Source organism: Aspergillus tubingensis (genome assembly GCF_013340325.1).
Source record: "Aspergillus tubingensis WU-2223L DNA, scaffold_3, whole genome shotgun sequence".
NCBI lineage: Eukaryota > Fungi > Ascomycota > Eurotiomycetes > Eurotiales > Aspergillaceae > Aspergillus > Aspergillus tubingensis.
The window spans coordinates 3,699,074-3,718,457 of record NW_023336277.1 but is presented as its reverse complement, the minus strand read 5'-3'; the positions used below and the strand labels follow the sequence as shown (position 1 = coordinate 3,718,457).

The 19,384-nt window shown below is 50.6% G+C and overlaps 6 protein-coding genes across 6 annotated transcripts; 3 read left to right on the top strand and 3 right to left on the bottom strand.

Moving 5' to 3' along the window:
- Positions 1–1,446: 1,446 nt before the first annotated feature.
- AtWU_02369 (aldehyde dehydrogenase family protein) lies at positions 1,447–2,922 on the bottom strand (the record flags this gene model as incomplete). Its single annotated transcript, XM_035497483.1, has 2 exons — positions 1,447–1,560; positions 1,621–2,922. 2 exons carry the CDS (start codon positions 2,920–2,922, stop codon positions 1,447–1,449), a joined length of 1,416 nt encoding a protein of 471 aa, XP_035353376.1.
- Positions 2,923–3,221: 299 nt separating this feature from the next.
- On the bottom strand, positions 3,222–6,108 carry AtWU_02368 (DUF323 domain protein; the record flags this gene model as incomplete). The annotated part of the gene is made up of 7 exons (XM_035497482.1): positions 3,222–3,288; positions 3,337–3,418; positions 3,465–3,751; positions 3,797–4,682; positions 4,742–4,957; positions 5,063–5,742; positions 5,813–6,108. The coding sequence occupies 7 exons, from the start codon at positions 6,106–6,108 to the stop codon at positions 3,222–3,224; spliced, it is 2,514 nt and encodes an 837-aa protein (XP_035353375.1).
- Positions 6,109–7,631: 1,523 nt separating this feature from the next.
- Positions 7,632–8,840, top strand: AtWU_02367 (tetratricopeptide repeat protein; the record flags this gene model as incomplete). Its single annotated transcript, XM_035497481.1, has 1 exon — positions 7,632–8,840. One exon carries the CDS (start codon positions 7,632–7,634, stop codon positions 8,838–8,840), a length of 1,209 nt encoding a protein of 402 aa, XP_035353374.1.
- Positions 8,841–9,118: 278 nt separating this feature from the next.
- On the bottom strand, positions 9,119–10,414 carry AtWU_02366 (DUF92 domain-containing protein; the record flags this gene model as incomplete). The annotated part of the gene is made up of 4 exons (XM_035497480.1): positions 9,119–9,451; positions 9,515–9,887; positions 9,948–10,165; positions 10,229–10,414. 4 exons carry the CDS (start codon positions 10,412–10,414, stop codon positions 9,119–9,121), a joined length of 1,110 nt encoding a protein of 369 aa, XP_035353373.1.
- A 673-nt stretch (positions 10,415–11,087) lies between these two features.
- On the top strand, positions 11,088–12,057 carry AtWU_02365 (tetraspanin Tsp3; the record flags this gene model as incomplete). The annotated part of the gene is made up of 4 exons (XM_035497479.1): positions 11,088–11,138; positions 11,198–11,226; positions 11,293–11,809; positions 11,860–12,057. The coding sequence occupies 4 exons, from the start codon at positions 11,088–11,090 to the stop codon at positions 12,055–12,057; spliced, it is 795 nt and encodes a 264-aa protein (XP_035353372.1).
- Positions 12,058–14,111: 2,054 nt separating this feature from the next.
- Positions 14,112–18,437, top strand: AtWU_02364 (ABC multidrug transporter; the record flags this gene model as incomplete). Its single annotated transcript, XM_035497478.1, has 2 exons — positions 14,112–18,157; positions 18,227–18,437. 2 exons carry the CDS (start codon positions 14,112–14,114, stop codon positions 18,435–18,437), a joined length of 4,257 nt encoding a protein of 1,418 aa, XP_035353371.1.
- Positions 18,438–19,384: the final 947 nt, after the last annotated feature.

Genomic DNA, 19,384 nt, shown 5'->3' with positions numbered 1-19,384 from the left:
GGTTACCAGATCCTGAATACAGAAAATAGGTTAAGTAACTAATAAAGTGACTAACTTACCCCAGAAACTCAATCCCACACCCACAACCTAGTATCCAGCTAGACAGGTAAAAAAAGAGATAAAGGGATGTACAGTATTGTGGCGATACCTACTACGTAAGTAGTATACCAAGTACTCCGTATGGTACACAGTATAAAGGGAAGAACAGGTGTATCCCTTGCATCAGAACAATGCCTATATCTCTTCAGTTTTCGGGATTCTGTAACTGACTGGTGAGAGATTTGCCGCTGATCCCGCGGGTAAATAGTGTGATAGGTAGCGAAGTTAAGCATTCTTGGGAGATATTATCTATCTGTAGGGGATGAGGGAGTGGAGTGGAGTGATGTGGAGTGGGGAGAGAGAAGATGGGGAATTCGTTTGAGGTGAGTTAGTTGAGATGAATTTGAGGGTCTGTTCATTATCTAGACTTATCTACTGTAGCTGTAGCTGTGTCTAATTAAGTGTGAGTGTGAGGTAGTGCTGGTGATGTAGGATAGGGTCATGTAAATAGTTACGATGGATGGTTGTTTGTTTGCCTGAGGCAAGAGATCTTATAGTCATCCCTCTATACAGTCCAATTCAATATCTTCATCCATCTGTAGTATTCAAATCTCACTATTATACCTCAGCACTCTACCTATAACTTTGCCATACAAATCAATTCAATCCAAATACCTCCCCTCCATAGTCCGTCCTCCTTCCTCCTTCCTACTGAGTACTTTGTACAACGCCCTTGTCAACCCTACCATCCCCATCCCCATCCCGAAGAATGCAAAACATCACACAAAGAATGCACCACCCACCCCCCGCCCATACCACTACAATGTCTAGAACTCCCATCTCAAACTCATGATTGCAGCAATAACAATACCTACAAATATCTTATCTCAGCCCCAGAACTCACAGCCAGCCAGCCAGTTAGCCAGCCAGCCTCCGGCAGTTTCTTCCGGCCATACGGCGGTCTTTCTTAGCCAGGGTCCTTCATAGTTGGGCGGTACCAGTGGCTTCTCTTCTCGTTATTAACCAACTACATATTCTACGGAGTAGATTATTAGGTACCGTACCGTCTGGCTGGCTGGCTGGCTGGCTGGCTAGTTGCTGACTGGTATGTGGTGTTTTCGCGGTGGGTATTGGTGCTATGCTAGTGCTAGTGCTGGTTACTTGGGGGATGGGATGGGGATGGGGGCCGAATGCAGTTATCCACTTAGTGTGTGGCATTGGCATTGCAATCCTCTTGTCGTTTCTCTGAAGGATGTCTAGTGCTTATGTTGAGTTTACGCGATTGTGGGTTTGTCATTGGCATTGACATTGGAATGGGATTGTTCATGGCAGGACTGGGTCTATCGATCATCAAGGCATCAATCACATCAAATCAAATACAAAACAACAAACGAAAGCAATGCCCCTCTATTTGGGATAGTCCTTGATATGATAACTCTTCAACTTGACAAACTGCTCAAACCCAAACCGACTGAGCGTCACTCCACGGCCCGAGTTCTTCCATCCCGTCCAAGCCAGATCCTATACCACCGTTAGCACTAGCACATCTCCATATCATCAACATCAACAGCACAAACTCACCGGACTAGGATAATCCGACCGATTAACAAACACCGTCCCAGCCTCAACCCTCTCCACCAACTCCTCCGCAGCCTTAACATCCTTCGTCCACACACTAGCCGTCAACCCAAACTCACTACTATTCATCCACTTCACAGCCTCCTCATCCCCCTCCACCTTCATCACCGGAATCACCGGCCCAAACGTCTCCTCCGTCATAACCCGCATCTCATGCGTAACCCCCGTCAACAACGTAGGCCTAACATAATTCCCCTCCGACGGGGGATTCTCAAACGACTCATTCTCCGGCGTCTCATCCTTCGCCCCCTTCTCCACCGCATCAGCAACATGCGCCTCGATATCCTCCTTCGCGCGCTTCGAAATCACCGGCCCGATCTGCGTCTTCTTATCAAACGGATCCCCAACCACATACCCACTCAGCACCTTCTTCACCTCCGCCACAAACTCATCGTAGATCCCCTGATGCACGTAGACCCGCTCAATCGCGCAGCAGCTCTGCCCACTATTGAAAATCGCCCCGTCGACAATCTCCCCAGCCGCCCAGGCGACATCGACATCGTCGCGCACATACGCGGGATCTTTACCCCCGAGCTCCAATCCAACGTTGACGATGCGATCAGAGGCCGCCTTCTGCGTAGCTATTCCGCCCTCCACGGAGCCCGTGAAACATATATGGTTCACACAGCTAGAACGAACCAGACTCTCAAGTAACGTCGGAGACCCAGAATGGACATACTGGAGCGCCTTCTCCGGCAGCCCCGCTTCATGGAACGCATTGGCGACTTCCTCCGCGACAGTGGGCGTCTGCGGCGACGGTTTCAGAATCACGGCATTTCCTGCCAAAATGGCAGGGATTAAACTGTTCACGAGAACAAGGTAGGGGTAGTTCCAGGCGAAGATGATCAGTACTACGCCGACGGGTTTGCGCTTGATGTATCGCTTGAAGCCTGATTCTTCTTCCCCGGGTACGATGCCTTCTTCGCCGAGGACGGAGTCGCTGATGCGGTTCAGGTAGTGGCTGCGCTTGATGGCCGTGGCGACTTCGATCCCTGTGTAGGAGATGGGCCGGCCCATTTGCTCGGTGAGTTGTCTGGCGAGGTCATCTTTTCGTTTCTCGAGTTTGGCGAGGGCGCGGGTCACGATTTCCTGCCGCTGTTTGAGGGTGGTGGTTGTGGAGAAGGATTGGTAGGCTGATTGTGCGGATTCGGCGATGCCGACGATGTCTTCGGGGTTGGCGCCCGTGCGGTTGAGGATGGGTCGGTTGGTTATGGGGGAGATGGTGGTGATGTTGGGGACGGACATTGTGATGTGAAATATGGGTATTGAGGGGTTATGGGGGACGTGGGGAAGGGAGTTGGGGAAGAGGATGGAGTGGATCATTTATCGGCGACGTCAGGAGGGGTATGGCGTCATGTTGTCGGGAGGTGCCTTAGGGTTTACTACGATGAAGTATAGAGCTACATGGTTTGTGATGTAAGGTAGGATTATGTATGCCTGCTTCCGAGGGGCCCGAGTGATGGACATTACACTGTCGATCCGGTGGCGAACTGGTAATTGCTCTTGCATGAAGTACCTATACCTACTCTATACTAGATGTTTAATCAGACATCCCGCACCAGCCGGGCTCCTGCCCAGGGGTAGGGGTAGTTCCGCTGGTACCAGTTTACACTGAATAGATTAGCTCGTGGACAGCTGGCTTGTAGATGGGCGACTTACAAGGTAGTGCGGCCGGCGATCCGTGGATGCGTCGCCCATGACCCTCCGAGGATGACATTGTGCTTTCCATCGAAGAAGTCGGCTGTTCTTGATTAGCTTTGTTTGTATGTGTTTGGCGACGAGCTTACATGTATATCCGGGGTAGATTTGCATGGCCTCGAACCCGTCGTGGGGTGCAAGTTCCGTGCTCGTCCACTCCCAGACGCCTCCCAGCTCTCCATGACCGGCGAGTCGGTCGCCGTTCTGGATGACTGGGGTGGGGTGCCAGTGTTTGAAGCCGACGTTACAGTTGTCGAGCTCAACAAACACCGGCAGAGACTCGCGCGAAGGATGCTGTACCGGTTGGTGGTCGGGAGTGCGAGGCCGTAAGGGGTTGGTTTCGCTATGTCCGTGTCCATTGACTCCGTTGGTTTGACTGTGGCCGTAAGCCCTGTGCATTCAAGCGAAGCGGTCTACTTACCTATGACCGTTTGGAAGACCGTTACTAGTTTCCTTCAGTCGAGCTGCATGCGCGTAGATACTCTTCGCCTCTTCGAAGCTCGGTATCCTGCAGTCCACCCACTTGGCATACTTTGCCAATTCATCGTACGACGCGATCACCGGCCAGTCCTGGGCCAGCTCGAGCGGGACTGAGCCAAACACGGTGCGAACGGCAAAGTGTGCCATAAAATCGTTCGTAGCGTAACTGCTGCTTTGACTGACACCATTGCATGTCGGGTATGTCTGATCAGACTTGACCAAGACCCAGGATTCTGGCTTCTGAGGCAGATGATTTGCCTGTAGATACTTGGCGTACTCTCCATTTGTGATTGGTCGCGCTTGCGCTTCGAATGCCTTGACTGTGATCTTTCTCTGGGGCTTTTCGTTATCCCATCCATAAGAGTCATGAGGAACCGAATGACCGTCATCGTCTAGACCAACCAAAAGCGTCTGCTCGGGAATCGAAAACCACTCGTTCGGTCTTGCTTCTTGCCGGGCATCGCGGAATAGCTTCTCAAAATCCGGTTGCGGAACAGCTGGAGGCGAAAGTGTTCTTTCGCTCTGTATAAGCATGTAAAGGAACGTTTCCAAATGCATGGCTTCATGCTCAAACCCGATCCAGAGTGCTTCGCCGAGCACGCGATTCTCAGCCACATTATGCTTCTCAAAGATGGACCTCACCCTACTTCGAACCCGCACTTGATAGTCTAAGATGTCTGCAAGGGCAGGCCATTCGTCCGGAATCTCGCTGTGAGAATGGCACTTTTCGGGGTCATCCACATCGGGATCGATTCCGCGTTCGAAGATGAGTCGATATGACTTGGGGTGCGTTGGCTTTTCGCCCAACGCTCGGGTCAAATGGACATCTACTCTTGTCAACATACGTCTATTACGCCTGGTTCCTGATAGGCAAAAAAATACTGACCGAGAAAAGTAGGAATATGCCCAAGATAGAAAATCAAAGCATTTCGCAATTTGATTGGCTTCGAAAGAAGTTCCTCTCTGGGAACCATGGCCTTGGTGACAATATCCCATGCCGTCCACAGAGACTGGAACTCCTCAAAGCTCGGCACAGATTGAGCCGCATATTGTGACGGGCTCGTTGGGAAGTTGAGGGTAGCCGAGGACAGCACGTGGATAACTGCCCGACAGATTATGTTAGTATAACGGTCTCAACAGTGTAACATGCTGTGCACAATGCAGTGCAACATGAGCAGTCGTAGCACATTGCCAAAGGATGACATACGGTAATCCCCACACTCATTGCCAAACTCAGCGTCCTCAATTAAACCCGCATCATGCCATAGCTGATCGCACTGCTCGGGGGCATATTTGAATGCCTCCTCGAAAATCAGCTTCTCGCCTTTCTGGAGCAGTACCCCGTTTATAGTCACGTCCCGCTTTGGCGCGTAAAATGCCTGGTGCCGCCCTTCGACATTATCGTACTCCGTCACGATGTCCCATTCATCGAGCTTGAATGCTTCGTATCCAAGCACAGCGTTCGCATGCGACAACCCGTTCTCGTAGAACTGCCGCGTTATACCCTTGGAATCATTGTATGCCTTGTACACTTTATCCGAGTCGGTGCAACTATCCAACCCAAGCACCATCAAGTCCGACGGCCCCAGGAGCCTGGAAAATTGCGACAAGAATTTTGCCGCCGCAGGACGATCGAAGTTTCCTATTGACGAACCCATTGACATGATTACCGTTGGAACCTTTCGATTCGCGGGGTTTTCCAGCCAGGTAAGGGCGTCGTCGTACGTGCCATGGAGGCCATGAAGCTCGACATATTGATATTGATCGAGGGACACTTCCGAGAATGTGCGCTCCAACTCCGAGAGCGACAGATCCAACGCATAGTAGTCCACTCTTTTGCTCGCCGCTTCGAATTCCTGGAGAAGAATCTCAATCTTGCGCAGATTGCTACTACATGTTAGGATCCCGTATCTGCACCCTAGACTCTATACATGCTCCGAGCGGAAGGAAGACGCACCCACTACCTAGCTCCAGTAATTGCGCATTATCCGGGATGCGTTCAACGATCCTCTTCGCATGTGTCCGTAGAACGTCAATCTCCGCGTTTGTGAGATAATATTCCTCCAGGTACGTAATGTCCTCGAACAGCTTAAGCCCCTGAGCATCGTACAGAAGCATCGTGGGCATGGAACGGCAAGTTCCTGCCGGAGGATCTATACCTCGCTGGATATCATTTACCAAGGAAAACTTCACGTCATTCTGACGGATGTCGACGATGTCAACGCCTTTGACGACCGGACATAAGGGTGACATTTTTGGTGAGCACGGAACTCTAGCAACAATAAAGCAAATAGAAAAGCAACAGCTATACAAGCCACTCCAGGAAAAAAGAGTACAAGTTCAAGGGTAAGCCACAGAGCTTATATTATTGTATGCGCGCGCAAACCGCGGATGGTATCGGGGGGGGGCTAATGAGGGGTAGATGAGGAGAAGCGTCCAGTCCTTGCAGCGAGGGTATGCAAGATTGATCATCTACGAGTAGATCCACCACTGGATAAATAGCTCGACAGGTCAGACTCGAAGTTGGCGTGGGGTGTATCAGAGAGACCAGTATCACGCTGCGCGTCCCACCTCTCTCAAGAATATCAGGGGCGGCTGTTCCTGCACTATCGAGGGAAGCGGGCCCTTGCAAACAGCCCACCATGACTGACTGGGTCATCGAGATGGTCTGGACACCCTCCGCATTGTGTAAGCTCAGGGCGATTTGTCCCACCGCAGGCCGGAAAATACCGTTGAGGCCGTCCTGCACGTCAATCAGACCATACTGGGCAGGGTACACATTCCGGTGGGATGGCTTGGGAACCCACCATCCGGGTTACTTTCCAAGGAACGACCAGGTGTCACAGCGATCCAATGGATGAAGCACCGCAGGCCAGTGACGCATGCGGAAAAGAGGTCCAACCGCCGAGGGCCAGAAGGAAGCGCCGACACGAGCATGACGTTGAGTTTGCATTGATTGCATTTGTTTGCATGACTTACTTTTGGAGCGGGGATTACCGTGTTGGGTACTGTTTGTGTTGTTTGGGTACCCCACCTTGGTTTGTCTGGTTTGGTTCGCTGCTGTTGCCTGTTTGAGGCAGTTTGTCATCACGGGACGGCATTTCCCAACCACCATTTTATACATCCATCAGGCTTGTCTGATTGGCATTGGACACATCCCCCCTTCAATCCGTATCGCATGGAATATGCCTCAGTGGAGCTCGTATTGACTAGTACCTGAGTCATATCAGTGTTGAGCTAGGGTCAGAAACAAGCAACGAAGATTCATCAGCACTACGGTAGCAGTCATAAAAGTTACTCAGCATATCCGCGTGAGTCCGATCAGTGACGGACGAACCCTCTCAGGCACAGTAGTGTAGCTGCTTATTCATTACGATTAGGGTTGATCAGCTGCCGAGACAAGATCAGCAGAGAGATTCCGCCGGATGAACAAAAGATAACAAAAGACCTTTCAAGCAGTACATGATCAGATGGATGTATAGCGGTGGCCAAAAGCATTATTTATATATACGAGCATCGGTAGTACTTCGGGATATCTCCGTTGATCACCAAAGAGCACAGTTTCAACTAACTTGTCTCCAACGCATTTAGCAAGTTCTGTGAAACAATCTCTAATGGAATGGTTGTCGATATACTTTTCAGTAGTGAGATACCGTAGACTAGTAGTGGGCATACACCTCTTCTTGAAATTGTTAAGGATATAAATAGGCCATGACAACCCAGGACCCTGTGTTTGAAGTTTAGTAAGTTGAGCACCACTTTTAACATGCCACAAAATGTCACCAAGCAGGCGCAATTACTCGCAAATGCGGGACGCCGCCTTGAACATCAGAGCAGACAGCGACGACGAGTACGCACATTCAGATATAGACGCCGGCGAAGACGAGGCATTGCATATACTCATGGAAGAAAATTACAACGAGGGTGCTTCGTATGATCAAAGCTCCACTGACCAATTTGCAAACGATGACGAGGACCCTATATGGCGAACTCAGGCTGATAATTTATTCAGCGGGAATGACAGCGACGGTGCAGATGAGGGAGAGCATGCCTCGTTACAAATTCAGTTTGATCCTGACAGCCAGGGCGAACACGTTGACTACCCACCACCACCTCCATCTCCCGGGTTACCATATAAGAAGTACTCACACAAAGAGAAGTACGCCAAGCCAGCACTCAAAGACAAGCCAGGTGGCGAATCAATCGACAATCTCATATCCTACTGTGATATGGTCGTCGACATGAGCAATATCAGGTCCGCTCTTCGAAGTGTAGAGCTCTACCTTGGAAAAGGCCAACCCCGGGAGGCTGATTCCGAGGCCCAGAAGGCTCGGGATTTGGCAGAAAAGTATGACGACAAACCAGTGCTCGCACGGTGCAGGTACTGGCAGGCTCGGGTGGAGTTTGCCCAAGGAAAATATGATAAGGCGTACGAATTATTCAGCGAATGCCAGTTATGGATCACCAAGCAACCCGAGGCTAGCACAATGGCGTTTTACCTGCCACTCTGTCAGCCAGGATTGAGCGACCAAGAGCGACAGCGCTTGCTGGAGGACGCTCAAAGACGTGCAATGCAACCACAGAAGATGCAAGCGGTTATTGAAGTGCCAGACAACCGAGACTCGAAACGAAGATGGGAGGATAGCCTTCACTTGTTGTCGCAAGATACCATCCCACAGCCTATGCATCGGCGGCGAATAGCCCGCCCCAAGTCCCTGCTCGAGAGGCAACCGGAAGATTCCAGTGGACTTAAACTTGGTGGGAAGCAAAAAGTTTTCACTTTTGAGATGCACCCCAAGGGCATGGCAACAAGATTCCGGCCGACAGATATTTTCTCTGAACAGCCTTATGAGGTTATTGTGCCACAAGAACAATGGGAGGATTTCATTGACTATCACAGGGACCAGAGCGTCACGTTGACTTATCTGGAGAGGGAGAGACGACGGTACGAAACCGTCATCCAAGAGAAGTATAATCAGCGCTAACCCGCTGCGTGCTGGTCTGCCTTTTTGGCAAGGGAACATCCGGTTTGGTGAGGATGTGGGATACTGTTGGAGTAATGGTCTTTCATATTGTTTATATATAAGGCTTCTTTCATACCGTTTTCTGCACCTGCCCGACTAGTGAGTGTCACATGCATATCTCCTTCTCTTCCTTCCTACCTTTCACATATACCCATTATTTGATATAGTTCAACTCAGTTAAAGTCATAAAAATCATTTCATAGCATTGCGATCGTAGATACGCCTCAAACCTTCAATAGCTACCACAAAGCCAAGTCAGCAATGTTCAGACCCCAAGCCCAGCTTGCAGCGCCCATAGCTCCAACACTCATCGTAAAGGCCATCAGAAGATTGACGGCGTTGTTATCTAAGAGGTCCCGTCCACTTTCTACCCGCCGGCTTTCGTGTCCCGATTCAGTTTCTCCTGCGGATGTTCCCGTCGATGTTCCAGTAGCCCTGGTTCCTTTCAGAGTGGCGGTGTTAGCTACTGCCTCGGTGGCGTGTACCTGCGCACTCGAGCTTGACCCAGCAGGTTTCAGACCGGTGGTATCAGCTGGGACACCGGGCTTAGTAGAAGAGGGGTGAACAAGGACCTGCAAGATGATATCAGTATTATCCTCTGCTAACAATCCGGTAGATGCTAAGCATGTACTGACCTTCTGACCACCAGCTCCTTCGATAACCTTTCCTGTTCTCTTGTCGACCACGCTAGCCTGCAGCAATCCACCCAAGACACTGTCCAGCACACTGCCCAAACCTCCCCACATTGTCACGGCCAAGATCCACTGGGCCCGGCTCTTGAGCATCGACAGGGTATCGGCTTCGGCGCAGAAAGGTAGGATAGCAGCGGACGACACAGCAATTGTAAAAGCACCCAGCACTCCTGCTAGGAGTCCGGTTCCAGTTACACCGCCATTGGTACCAGGAGGAACGACGCGGAACGTGGGGGAGGTGATCAGGCGGGGTTTGGACTTGGATAGGATACCAAGCTCGGAGGAGTATGTATCAGCGGCGACTGCGGCGTAGTTCCTACCACGATGACCTGTTAGTACGCGCATAAGAAAGGTTAGAAACAGGGACAGGCCTTACGCGACTATTCCCACGACCAACAAATCCGCCACATTATGACCATTCGAAAAGCACTGTGTTGCGCTTGCAGGTTGTCCCGCAAGAACATATGTATGTAGGAGAGCAAGCACTGTCGCGACAACAGAGTTCGCCAGGACTTGGATGTGGGTACGCTGACCCTCGCCGCCCTCGGAGCCGGTCGCGGAGAGCGTCAAACGAGCTTTAACATCATGTTTAACCTGACAAGTACGTGATTAATAATTACAAACCGCGGATCGATGATGTGAGCAAGGGATATATACCTTGGTAACTTTGGTGCCCCCAAAGTAGAAGACTCCTAACAAGACGAAAGGAGCGGACCATGGATGAAGAGCATGGGCGCTGGCTGTCAGCGCAGCCGCAATGAGGCCGGGAGTGGTCAGCGACTTTCGCGACCAGGCACGATGAACAAGCACTATCACCGCTGGGATACCGATGTATGGTTTCATGGTGAAGGCAGGTAGCGACACCAAGGAAAAGCAGGAGAAAGTTGGGGCAGAAAAAGAGATCGGGGAGAAGAAGAGCATCGCGTATCTTAGCTTGATCTTTAGCGCGGGTAGCTCCGATGGGGCCAGGTGACCATCCGCGGGTTGATGTTGGTGATCGGCAAACACAAAGCTGGATGACTGTATGCACATGGATGGAAACAGAAGGCAAATCCAATATTGAAATTATTTCAATGGCATCTTCCTTTTCGCCTTTGAGCAGTATACATTGTTCCGTTCCAATCTCAGTGGCAGTGGAGCCCCAATAGATCGATGGATTGATTCTAGCTGATTTACCCCACAAATATACCGCCATTCATACTTTCCCCTAGATTTGCTCATTTGCTCATTATGAAAGGAATGTTTACTGAACTTACACTAAGGTTAAGCTCCTGTTTTTCTTAGTTTGGTAGTAAGCTTGCTTGATGGAGATGTCAAGACCATGGGAGCATTGCTTAACCATGGCTTCTGCCTGACACATGTGCGCAGCAGCTGCAAGCGCCGACCCCGCCTGGCCAGCTCCATCCCCTTCACTTCACCCTCCCAACAGCTTGTTCTCTTCTCTTTCCTCCAGTCTACAACAAGGGAAAGCGTTCTGCCTCACAATCCATCACTTTTATCGTTTGGCATCAAAAACATGGCTATTGTCTACGGATTGCCCACGGTGGCTTCCACAGTAGCAGCAGCGGTATGAGCAAGCCCACTGTTCTTGAACACCAACTGACAAGTCATCGTTTCATCTGATAGTTTGCAATTATCGCCATCATTCTTGGAGCGTCAGTGACTTTCTCACTCTTGCCATAGAGGTATACGTCGAGGATCAAGCTCATTCATCTCATTAGGCTGTCCTGGTCTCGTACAGCTTCACTTTACCTTCCCCTTCCTGATTGGGTTCCAGCCATCGCCACCCTCTTCCCTCCTCTTACAGCACTGGCACTGTATCTTGCCAATCAACTCGCCCAGCCAGCTGCAGATAACCGCCAGTCATCTAGCCCCTGGCGAAGACTCTTTCCCGTCATCAACCACCTCCAATCCATCATAACCACAGTCATCGCCACCGTGGCCCTCGCCTATCTGTACCCAGAGAGCATCACCACCTGCCGACTAGAGCAGGAATGGCAGTCATACTTCCGCGCGAAAGATGCTCAACCGATCCGTGCTATTCAAGACGAATTCCGCTGCTGCGGATTCCGGAGTATCCATGACCGAGCGTGGCCGTTCAAGGATAAGACCACCGGGGATGATGCTTGTGAGGTACAATTCAATTACGGGACAAGCTGTCTGGTCCCGTGGCGACAGCAGCAGCAGAGTGCTTCATGGATGGTTTTTGCAGCTGCTATTTTGACTCTACTCATGAAGGTCTGTGTCTGCGCTTCGTTATAGGTGATTCCTTACTAAGGCAGCTACAGGTTGCATTATATCAGGCTCTGCGTCAGCGACCGAGCTGGATGACAATGCAATTTGGCAGACAGGCACGCAGTCAGCAGCGGATCACGCACGCTGCGCTGGAGGACGAAGACGCCAATGATGACGCGGAGGAGGGGCAGCGGGGAGCGTTCCTGCCTCGTGCGGGTCCAAGGTTTGACAATGAGTGGAATGATCGGTAGATCGCTTTATTGCAATCAATCACAGGGTTGTTTGCAACTTGGTAGCTGAGTTTCCTGCCATGCACGCACTGATGCAACTAAGATGGACCGGTACTGGTACGAGCAGTGACAAAACAAAAGAGAAGGATCTAGTGTATTACATGCGCAGTCGTCTTTTCAAACTCGAAACAGGTTACGACTAATCGTAGAGACACATACCTTACATTATTACTCTGCGTATTATACTGATTTGCTTGACTTGCTTCTCGCAATTGAGGTCATCCAGTCCTTATCGGCGTCCCTGTTTCTCTAAAGGTGGGTCGAAGGGCGCCTCAACAGGCGTAGATAAAGGGCAGAGGGAATTGGGGGGCCAGTACCTTCACGAAGGGCACCCCAGCCGAGCTTCTGCTTGTTTTGCCCTTATTGCAGCGGCATGGAGACAGATCATACGGGTGATGACTTCTCAGCCGCCAAGCAGAACGACTGCCCGGCCGTTGACTTTCGGCCGGCCAAACGATGGGGGGCAAGCAAGCAGGATGTATGGTCCGTTATCAACGAAGGTGCCGAGGCCTCTCGCATCAAGCCATGCGTAAACCTCAGTCAGGGCTATTTGTGAAACTTCCCCTCGAAGCATCGGAATGTTATGTTTCCTGTCGATCGTGACTAACCTGACATAGGAATGCTTAGTGTATGGATGGCGTTTCTGAATCCGGGTGACGAAGTTATGCTTTTTGAGCCCTACTTTGACCAGTAAGGTGGCGCCCCATCGCCCTCGTTCTCGGACGGTCTACTATCCATGTGATACTTACACGTCCGGCTTGCGCTCGTCGCTCCTTGCCGTAGATCCTTGGACTACATTCATATGGCTGGGGGCGTCATTCGATGCGTTCCTCTGCGACCTCCTGCGAAGGCAGACATTGCAATCTGCTCGTCCCCTGAGTGGACCACCAATTTCGTCGAGTTGGAACAGTCAATCACCTCACGCACCAAGATGATTGTGCTAAACACCTGTATAACCCTACAGGAAAGGTGTTTTCACGCGAGGAGCTGCGGCACATCAGTGACATTTGCGTTCGACATAACCTGCTTTTACTCAGCGATGAGGTATATGACCGGCTCAGCTACGTGCCTTTTACACGAGTTGCAATTTTAGGCCCCGATGTGCAGCAACGAACTATCAGCGTTGGATCTGTAGGAAAGCATTTCTTTGTACTGGCTGGAGGGTAGGCTGGCTTATCGTCCCTGCTCGGTTGATATGATGCTATTGCAACAGCACACCTGCGCATTTGTTATTGCACACCAGGCCCTTCACAGGAAGCAGCTGCGGCTGTGTATGAGCAAAGCCTATATAACGGCTTTTGGTCGCAGACGCGCACGTTGGTTCGAGAGAAAATGATTCGGCTTTGTCAGGTCTTCCAGAAATTGGATCTTCCCTACACGATCCCGGAAGGCGGCTATTTTGTCCTCGTTAATCTGGCCAAAGTCCAGATTCCTAGGGAGTATAGGTTTCCGCCACATATCCGTGACCGCAGAAGGGATTTCCTGCTGGCATGGTTCTTGATCATGGAACTGGGTGTGGCGGCCATTCCTGCGAGTGAGTACTACAGCCCGGAGCACGCATGCTTGGGAAAGAACTATCTTCGCTTTGCGATTTGCCAGAACGATGACATACTGAATTAGCCAAGGCCAGGCTTCGCGGGTTACAATTTTACTTAACCGCCTAATAGATTTCACTCAAATTGGTGTAGCCTGTGGTTTGCTTATCAGTAGATTCCCCCGGCGGGACTCCGGTCCCCCGTCAGCGCCCCGTAAGGTTCAGAACCCCTGCATGGCTTCGTAATTAAGCCAGGATTGAAGCTGCCTGGATGTATTCGCCTTGTTGTTGGCGTTGACGCTAGGCAAACCTCAATTGCGTGCTTGTGGTATTGATGCAACCACCCCTAGAAGAAGAAAAGAAAAAAGGCCGCAATCAAAATAGCTCCCTGACATGGACTTCCATCTCTCCCCCTTAGACAGTGCTGTTGCTACAACGAGATTGCAGCAGATACAGCCATCCTCTGGTTAACACAACAAACATGGATAACGACGTGTCGCATCACTGGTTACAAGGAAGAGAGGATACAATTGCAATTATCCTCGGCTTCATCTTCTTGGTGACAGCGGGGGTCAGAATTGCCTTTCTTGCGCAGGAATCCATCAAAGTGGAACCATCTCTTCAACAGCAATGCAAGTATTTCATCTTGACGACGACTGTGACGTTCCACTTCACTCTCTTGCTTTTCCCTTTCATCGATCCCGCGACTGGCCTTTCGGCTGTGGTCGCAATTTGTGGGTTCCTGACGGCCATCGTGCTGCTGGTCCTTTCAATGTGTGAGCATATTCGATCAGTGGCACCGTCAACCCTCGTGCCACTCTATGTTATCGCAAGCCTTTGTTTGGATATGGCCCAGTGTCAACGTCTGGGATATCAGGGCCAGCAAAGCGTACCTTACACCATCACTGCCATGCTTGTGCTCAACAAGGTCGCAGTGATTCTCCTTGAAGCCCTGCCAAAAAAGGGTATCTTGCTCGCTACCTATCGGGATTGCAGCCCCTCCGACACTGCTGGTCCGTACAGCACGCTATTGCTGTGGTGGATCAATCCTCTCTTATGGAAGGGATTCTTCACTCAACTTGGAGTTAACAATTTGTATCCTCTGGAGGTCGCTCTCTCCTCCCAACGCCTCGGGGATCGGTTTGAGGCCGAATGGAGGCGTTCCCGTCATTTACTGAGAGCGGTCACGAGAGTCCTGAAATACCACATCTTGGCCTCCGGCCTTCCTCAGTTACTTTTGATCGGGGTCAAATTCACTCAGCCATATCTCATCCAGGATACGACGAGGTTGGTAATGGACCCGGTCGAAAGCCAAAAGTGGCCTGCGTGGCGCCTGATAGGGATCTATGCCATTGTCTACACCGGAATCGCCCTACTCGGGGCCACCTCCAAGCACCAGATGAATCGGTTGGTTGTCAGCATTCGAGGGGGATTGGTCTCCCTTATCTATAACAAGAGCGTTGACTTGAGCATAACTGCCGTGGAGGAGAAGGCTGCTTTGACGCTAATGTCCACCGACATCGACCGTATCACCATGTCCTGTGCAGACTTGCACCACGCCTGGACGGCGGTTATAGAGGTAGCGGTGGCCCTGTACCTGCTGTACGCCCAGCTAGGTGTGGGCTTTCTGGCTCCGGGACTCTGCTTTGCGTGCGCCGTCGTGGCCATGGCAGCCTGTACGCGGCTGTATCCACGGTATCAAAACGCCTGGGTGGGGGCTATTCAAGAACGGACTTCGATAACCTCGACTATGCTCGCGTCCATCCGCAGTCTAAAACTCTTGGGACTCTCAGCCGTTATTGGAAGCCTTCTCCAGAGGTCAAGGGTACATGAAAATGTCGTGGCCCGCAAAATCCGATGGATTTTAGTGGTGCAGGTAGTCTTTCAAAACGTCACAAGCATCGCCGCGCCGCTGACCACCTTCGCACTTTACCTTGGCTGGGGTCATTCCATTGGCAAGACACTGGATGTTCCTGTCGCATTCTCCATCCTCTCACTCCTACAGCTTTTGGAGCCCCCGTTGATGACATTGGTTCAAACGCTGCCTCATCTAGCTGGCGCGCTGGGCAGTTTTGACCGCATCGATGCATTTCTTCGGTCGCCTTCACGACAGGAATACCGACAATTAGCGCCAAGCATTACTACAACGGCGACGTCTGAAGGAAATAATGATACGGTAGTCCTAGAAAATGCATCATTCGGATGGGCAGAGGACAGCCCGGTGCTTCGCAACCTGCATCTCCGCATCCCACGGGGATCGCTGGTCATGGTAGTTGGCCCGACTGGGTGCGGAAAGAGCACCCTGCTAAAGGGAATCCTCGGAGAGACTCCCTGGTCATGTGGAATAGTTTCGTCGACTTCCTCGATAGGGTTTGTGGATCAGACCCCATGGACCGTCAATGATACCATTAAGGCTAGCATATGCGGTCAATCCCCTGAAGATGCCCTCCTGTACCACGAGGTCGTTGACTGCTGCGGCTTGCTGGAAGACGTGAACAGCCTACCTGAAAAGGATGGGACTAAGATTGGATCGAACGGGATCGCGCTCAGCGGGGGGCAGAGACTTCGTCTTACACTTGCTCGGGCGGCGTTTGCACAGAAGGAGCTACTTGTTCTTGATGATGTATTCAGTGGAGTGGATGCAGACACCGAAGAGCATATCTTTCGTCGACTTTTCTCTGTGTCTGGCCCAGTGCGAAGGAGGGCAACCAGCATTATCCTGGTGACCCATGCCGTCTCCCGACTTCCCCTGGCAGACTGGGTGGTCGTTTTGTCGAAGGATGGAACAATCGCCGAACAGGGCACTTATGAGACTTTGATTCAAAAGAGCACAGGATATGTGGCCGGTCTCAATGTTAATTTCAAGCGCATTATGGATAATGACCATGACGCACTATCACATGCTGAACACGATGATGTGGCAGTCAAGCAGCCGGCAGTGGTGGAAGCAAACGCAGTGGGAGAAGAGGAGTCGGAAATGGAAGAAGCGCCAACAGTGACAGAATCACCAGCACCAAAGCATGGGGACTGGAAGACGATCACTGACTATTTTGCTGCGGCCAATTGGTCGTGGATGGGGCTCTGCTGTCTATGGAGCCTGGTGTACGTCACCGCGATCAAGGCACCGGGGTTGCTCTTGAACACTTTCAGCAGCCCAAGCAACAATTCTACCATCGTATCTACTTCCTCGTTTCTGGGCTGCCTCGGGTTGGCAGCTGTCGTCTCACTGGTGTCGCTCACCCTCCTGGTCTGGGGCTTATTCCTCCGTGTCATTCCCCGAGTATCGAACGGTCTTCATCAAAAACTTCTACACGCAGTGTTGCTGGCACCCATATCATTCTTTACCTCAACAGACTCCGGAACCGTGCTGAACCGCTTTACACAGGATCTCAGTGTTATTGACAATGAGCTTCCTGGTGTATTGATTGGGATGATGTTACAGCTGGCAATATTTACTATCGGCGCGTGTATGATTGTGGCCTCCGCTACATACCTACTGGTCACTATTCCCCTGGTCATGATGACTCTCATTGGTATTCAGCGATTTTATGTCCAGACCTCCCGTCAGCTCCGTACTCTCCGTCTAGAGCAACAAGCACCTTTATACACTCACTTCCAAGAAACCATTGCCGGTCTAGCTAGTATTCGCGCCTTCGGCTGGACGGGAGCTTTCCGAGCCCGCAACGCGATACTCCTTGACAACAGTCAACGACCGATATACCTGCTCAAAGCTGTGCAAGCCTGGCTTGGCCTTGTGTTGAATCTCTTGGTTGCCGCGCTCGGCACCGTGCTCATCAGTACGATCGCCATGCTTCGCGATACCGTACACCCCGCAATCGTGGGCCTGGGCCTGTTGAATATCATGAGCTTCAACGAGAACCTATCCGAATTAGTCCTTGTTTGGAGTTTGACAGAAACGTCCCTCAGTGCTGTGGCACGGGTTCGTGACTTCATCGAGGAGACTGAATCCGAAGAGAAGGACAGTGAGGTCAACTCGCCGCTGACTGCGTGGCCCCAGTATGGAGCAGTGGAATTTGATAACTTTGCTGCAGCCTATAGCAGTTCTGCGCCACTTGTTCTTCGAGACATTTGCCTGCACATCCAGCCTGGCGAGAAGATAGGAGTCTGCGGCCGCACGGGAAGTGGTAAGTCCTCGCTCCTAGCTGCATTCTTCCATCTAGTGGAGTATCGGCAGGGATCATTGAAGATCGACGGGCAAGACCTGGCACATCTCCCACGATCGGAGCTCCGCCAGTCCTTGAATATCATCACCCAGGAGCCGTTCTGCGTACATTCGGAAACTGTACGCTTCAATCTGGACCCATGGGAGGCGACCAGCCAGGATGATGCGATTCTCATTGGAGCGCTAGAGAAGTGTCAGCTCTGGTCGATTATTGAGGCCAAGGGCGGATTAAATGCCATCTTGAAGACAGATTTCTTCAGCCAAGGGCAGTGGCAGCTTTTCTGCCTGGCGCGGGCCATACTACGGAAGATCAGGCTTGTAGTGTTGGATGAGGTTTCATCGAGGTAAGTAGAATTAGAGAAAGAGGGTTCTGGTCCATTATTAGAGGGCTAACAAGAGGGCTACTGCGGCAGTGTTGATATCGAGACGGATCGTCGCATGCAGGAGATCATCCGGCACGAATTTGCTGGGTGTACAATCATTGCGGTCGCCCATCGTCTAGACACGATTGTGGATTTTGATAGGGTGGTGGTGTTGGCAGACGGGCGAATAGTGGAGTGTGGCGCCCCACAGCAATTGTTGGCGTGTGATGAAAGTTGGTTCAAGAGGCTGTATGAGTCGTGAAGCATTGAAATAGATGAATCTTGTAGATAGATACTGTATGACTGTCGGAGAACATGGCGTCCGTCCTGATCCAGAGGGAAATTACCGAGGTCCTGCTGCGCAAGTTACTGGTTAACACCGCAAAGTGTAAACCCTTCGTTATTAATAGAATTGTTGAGAATAATAATATGAATGAAGCTGCCGGAGAAGCAAACCACGGGACTCTGGGTGGGGAGAACATTTCAGTAACGCATTCCATAATCATAGAAATACAGAGATAGATAGAGGAGATAATAATCTAATAAATATATTCCAGGAAATTAAAAGAACTATATATGAATACTTTCTAAATATAAGTACTCAGAATATGTAGAAAGTAATAATCTCAGTACAATAAAACCTACTAATAACTCTCTTAGAAGTGGATATCCCATTGCCTCACCACGTGACCTCTCCGCAAACGTCACGTGACCTATTTCCGGTTGTTTGTTTGTTGCCTGTTTGTTTCATACTTTACTCTGTTTCGGCGCCTTGCGGGCCACGCCGGAGGTCCTAGCTACTGATCACATGAAAAAGATAGAATATGAAATATATTCTGTTTAAGTTAGTAGAAAAAGTTATATCAAAGACAAGAAATAAATGTAATAGAGAATGGACTTGCAAGCAGCTGGCTGGCTGTAATATTTACTAATATTAATATTATCATATAACTATATTTTTAATTTTCATTCTATATTTAGCTATAGCATAACCTTCCTATATTATAGTAAGTACTGTTTACGTGTTTACTGTAAGTTTTACATGATTTGAAGGCATTTGAATTCATATTCTTACTTCAAATAGTGTGAAGTCCCTGCATAGCTAGTATCTAACTACACCGGCTCAATCGGGTATAGGGCTATGAACTGAACTGAATTGAATTGAACGCCCCATCGGCTCGGCCCGAATTCTCACTCTTTAAAGGGTTT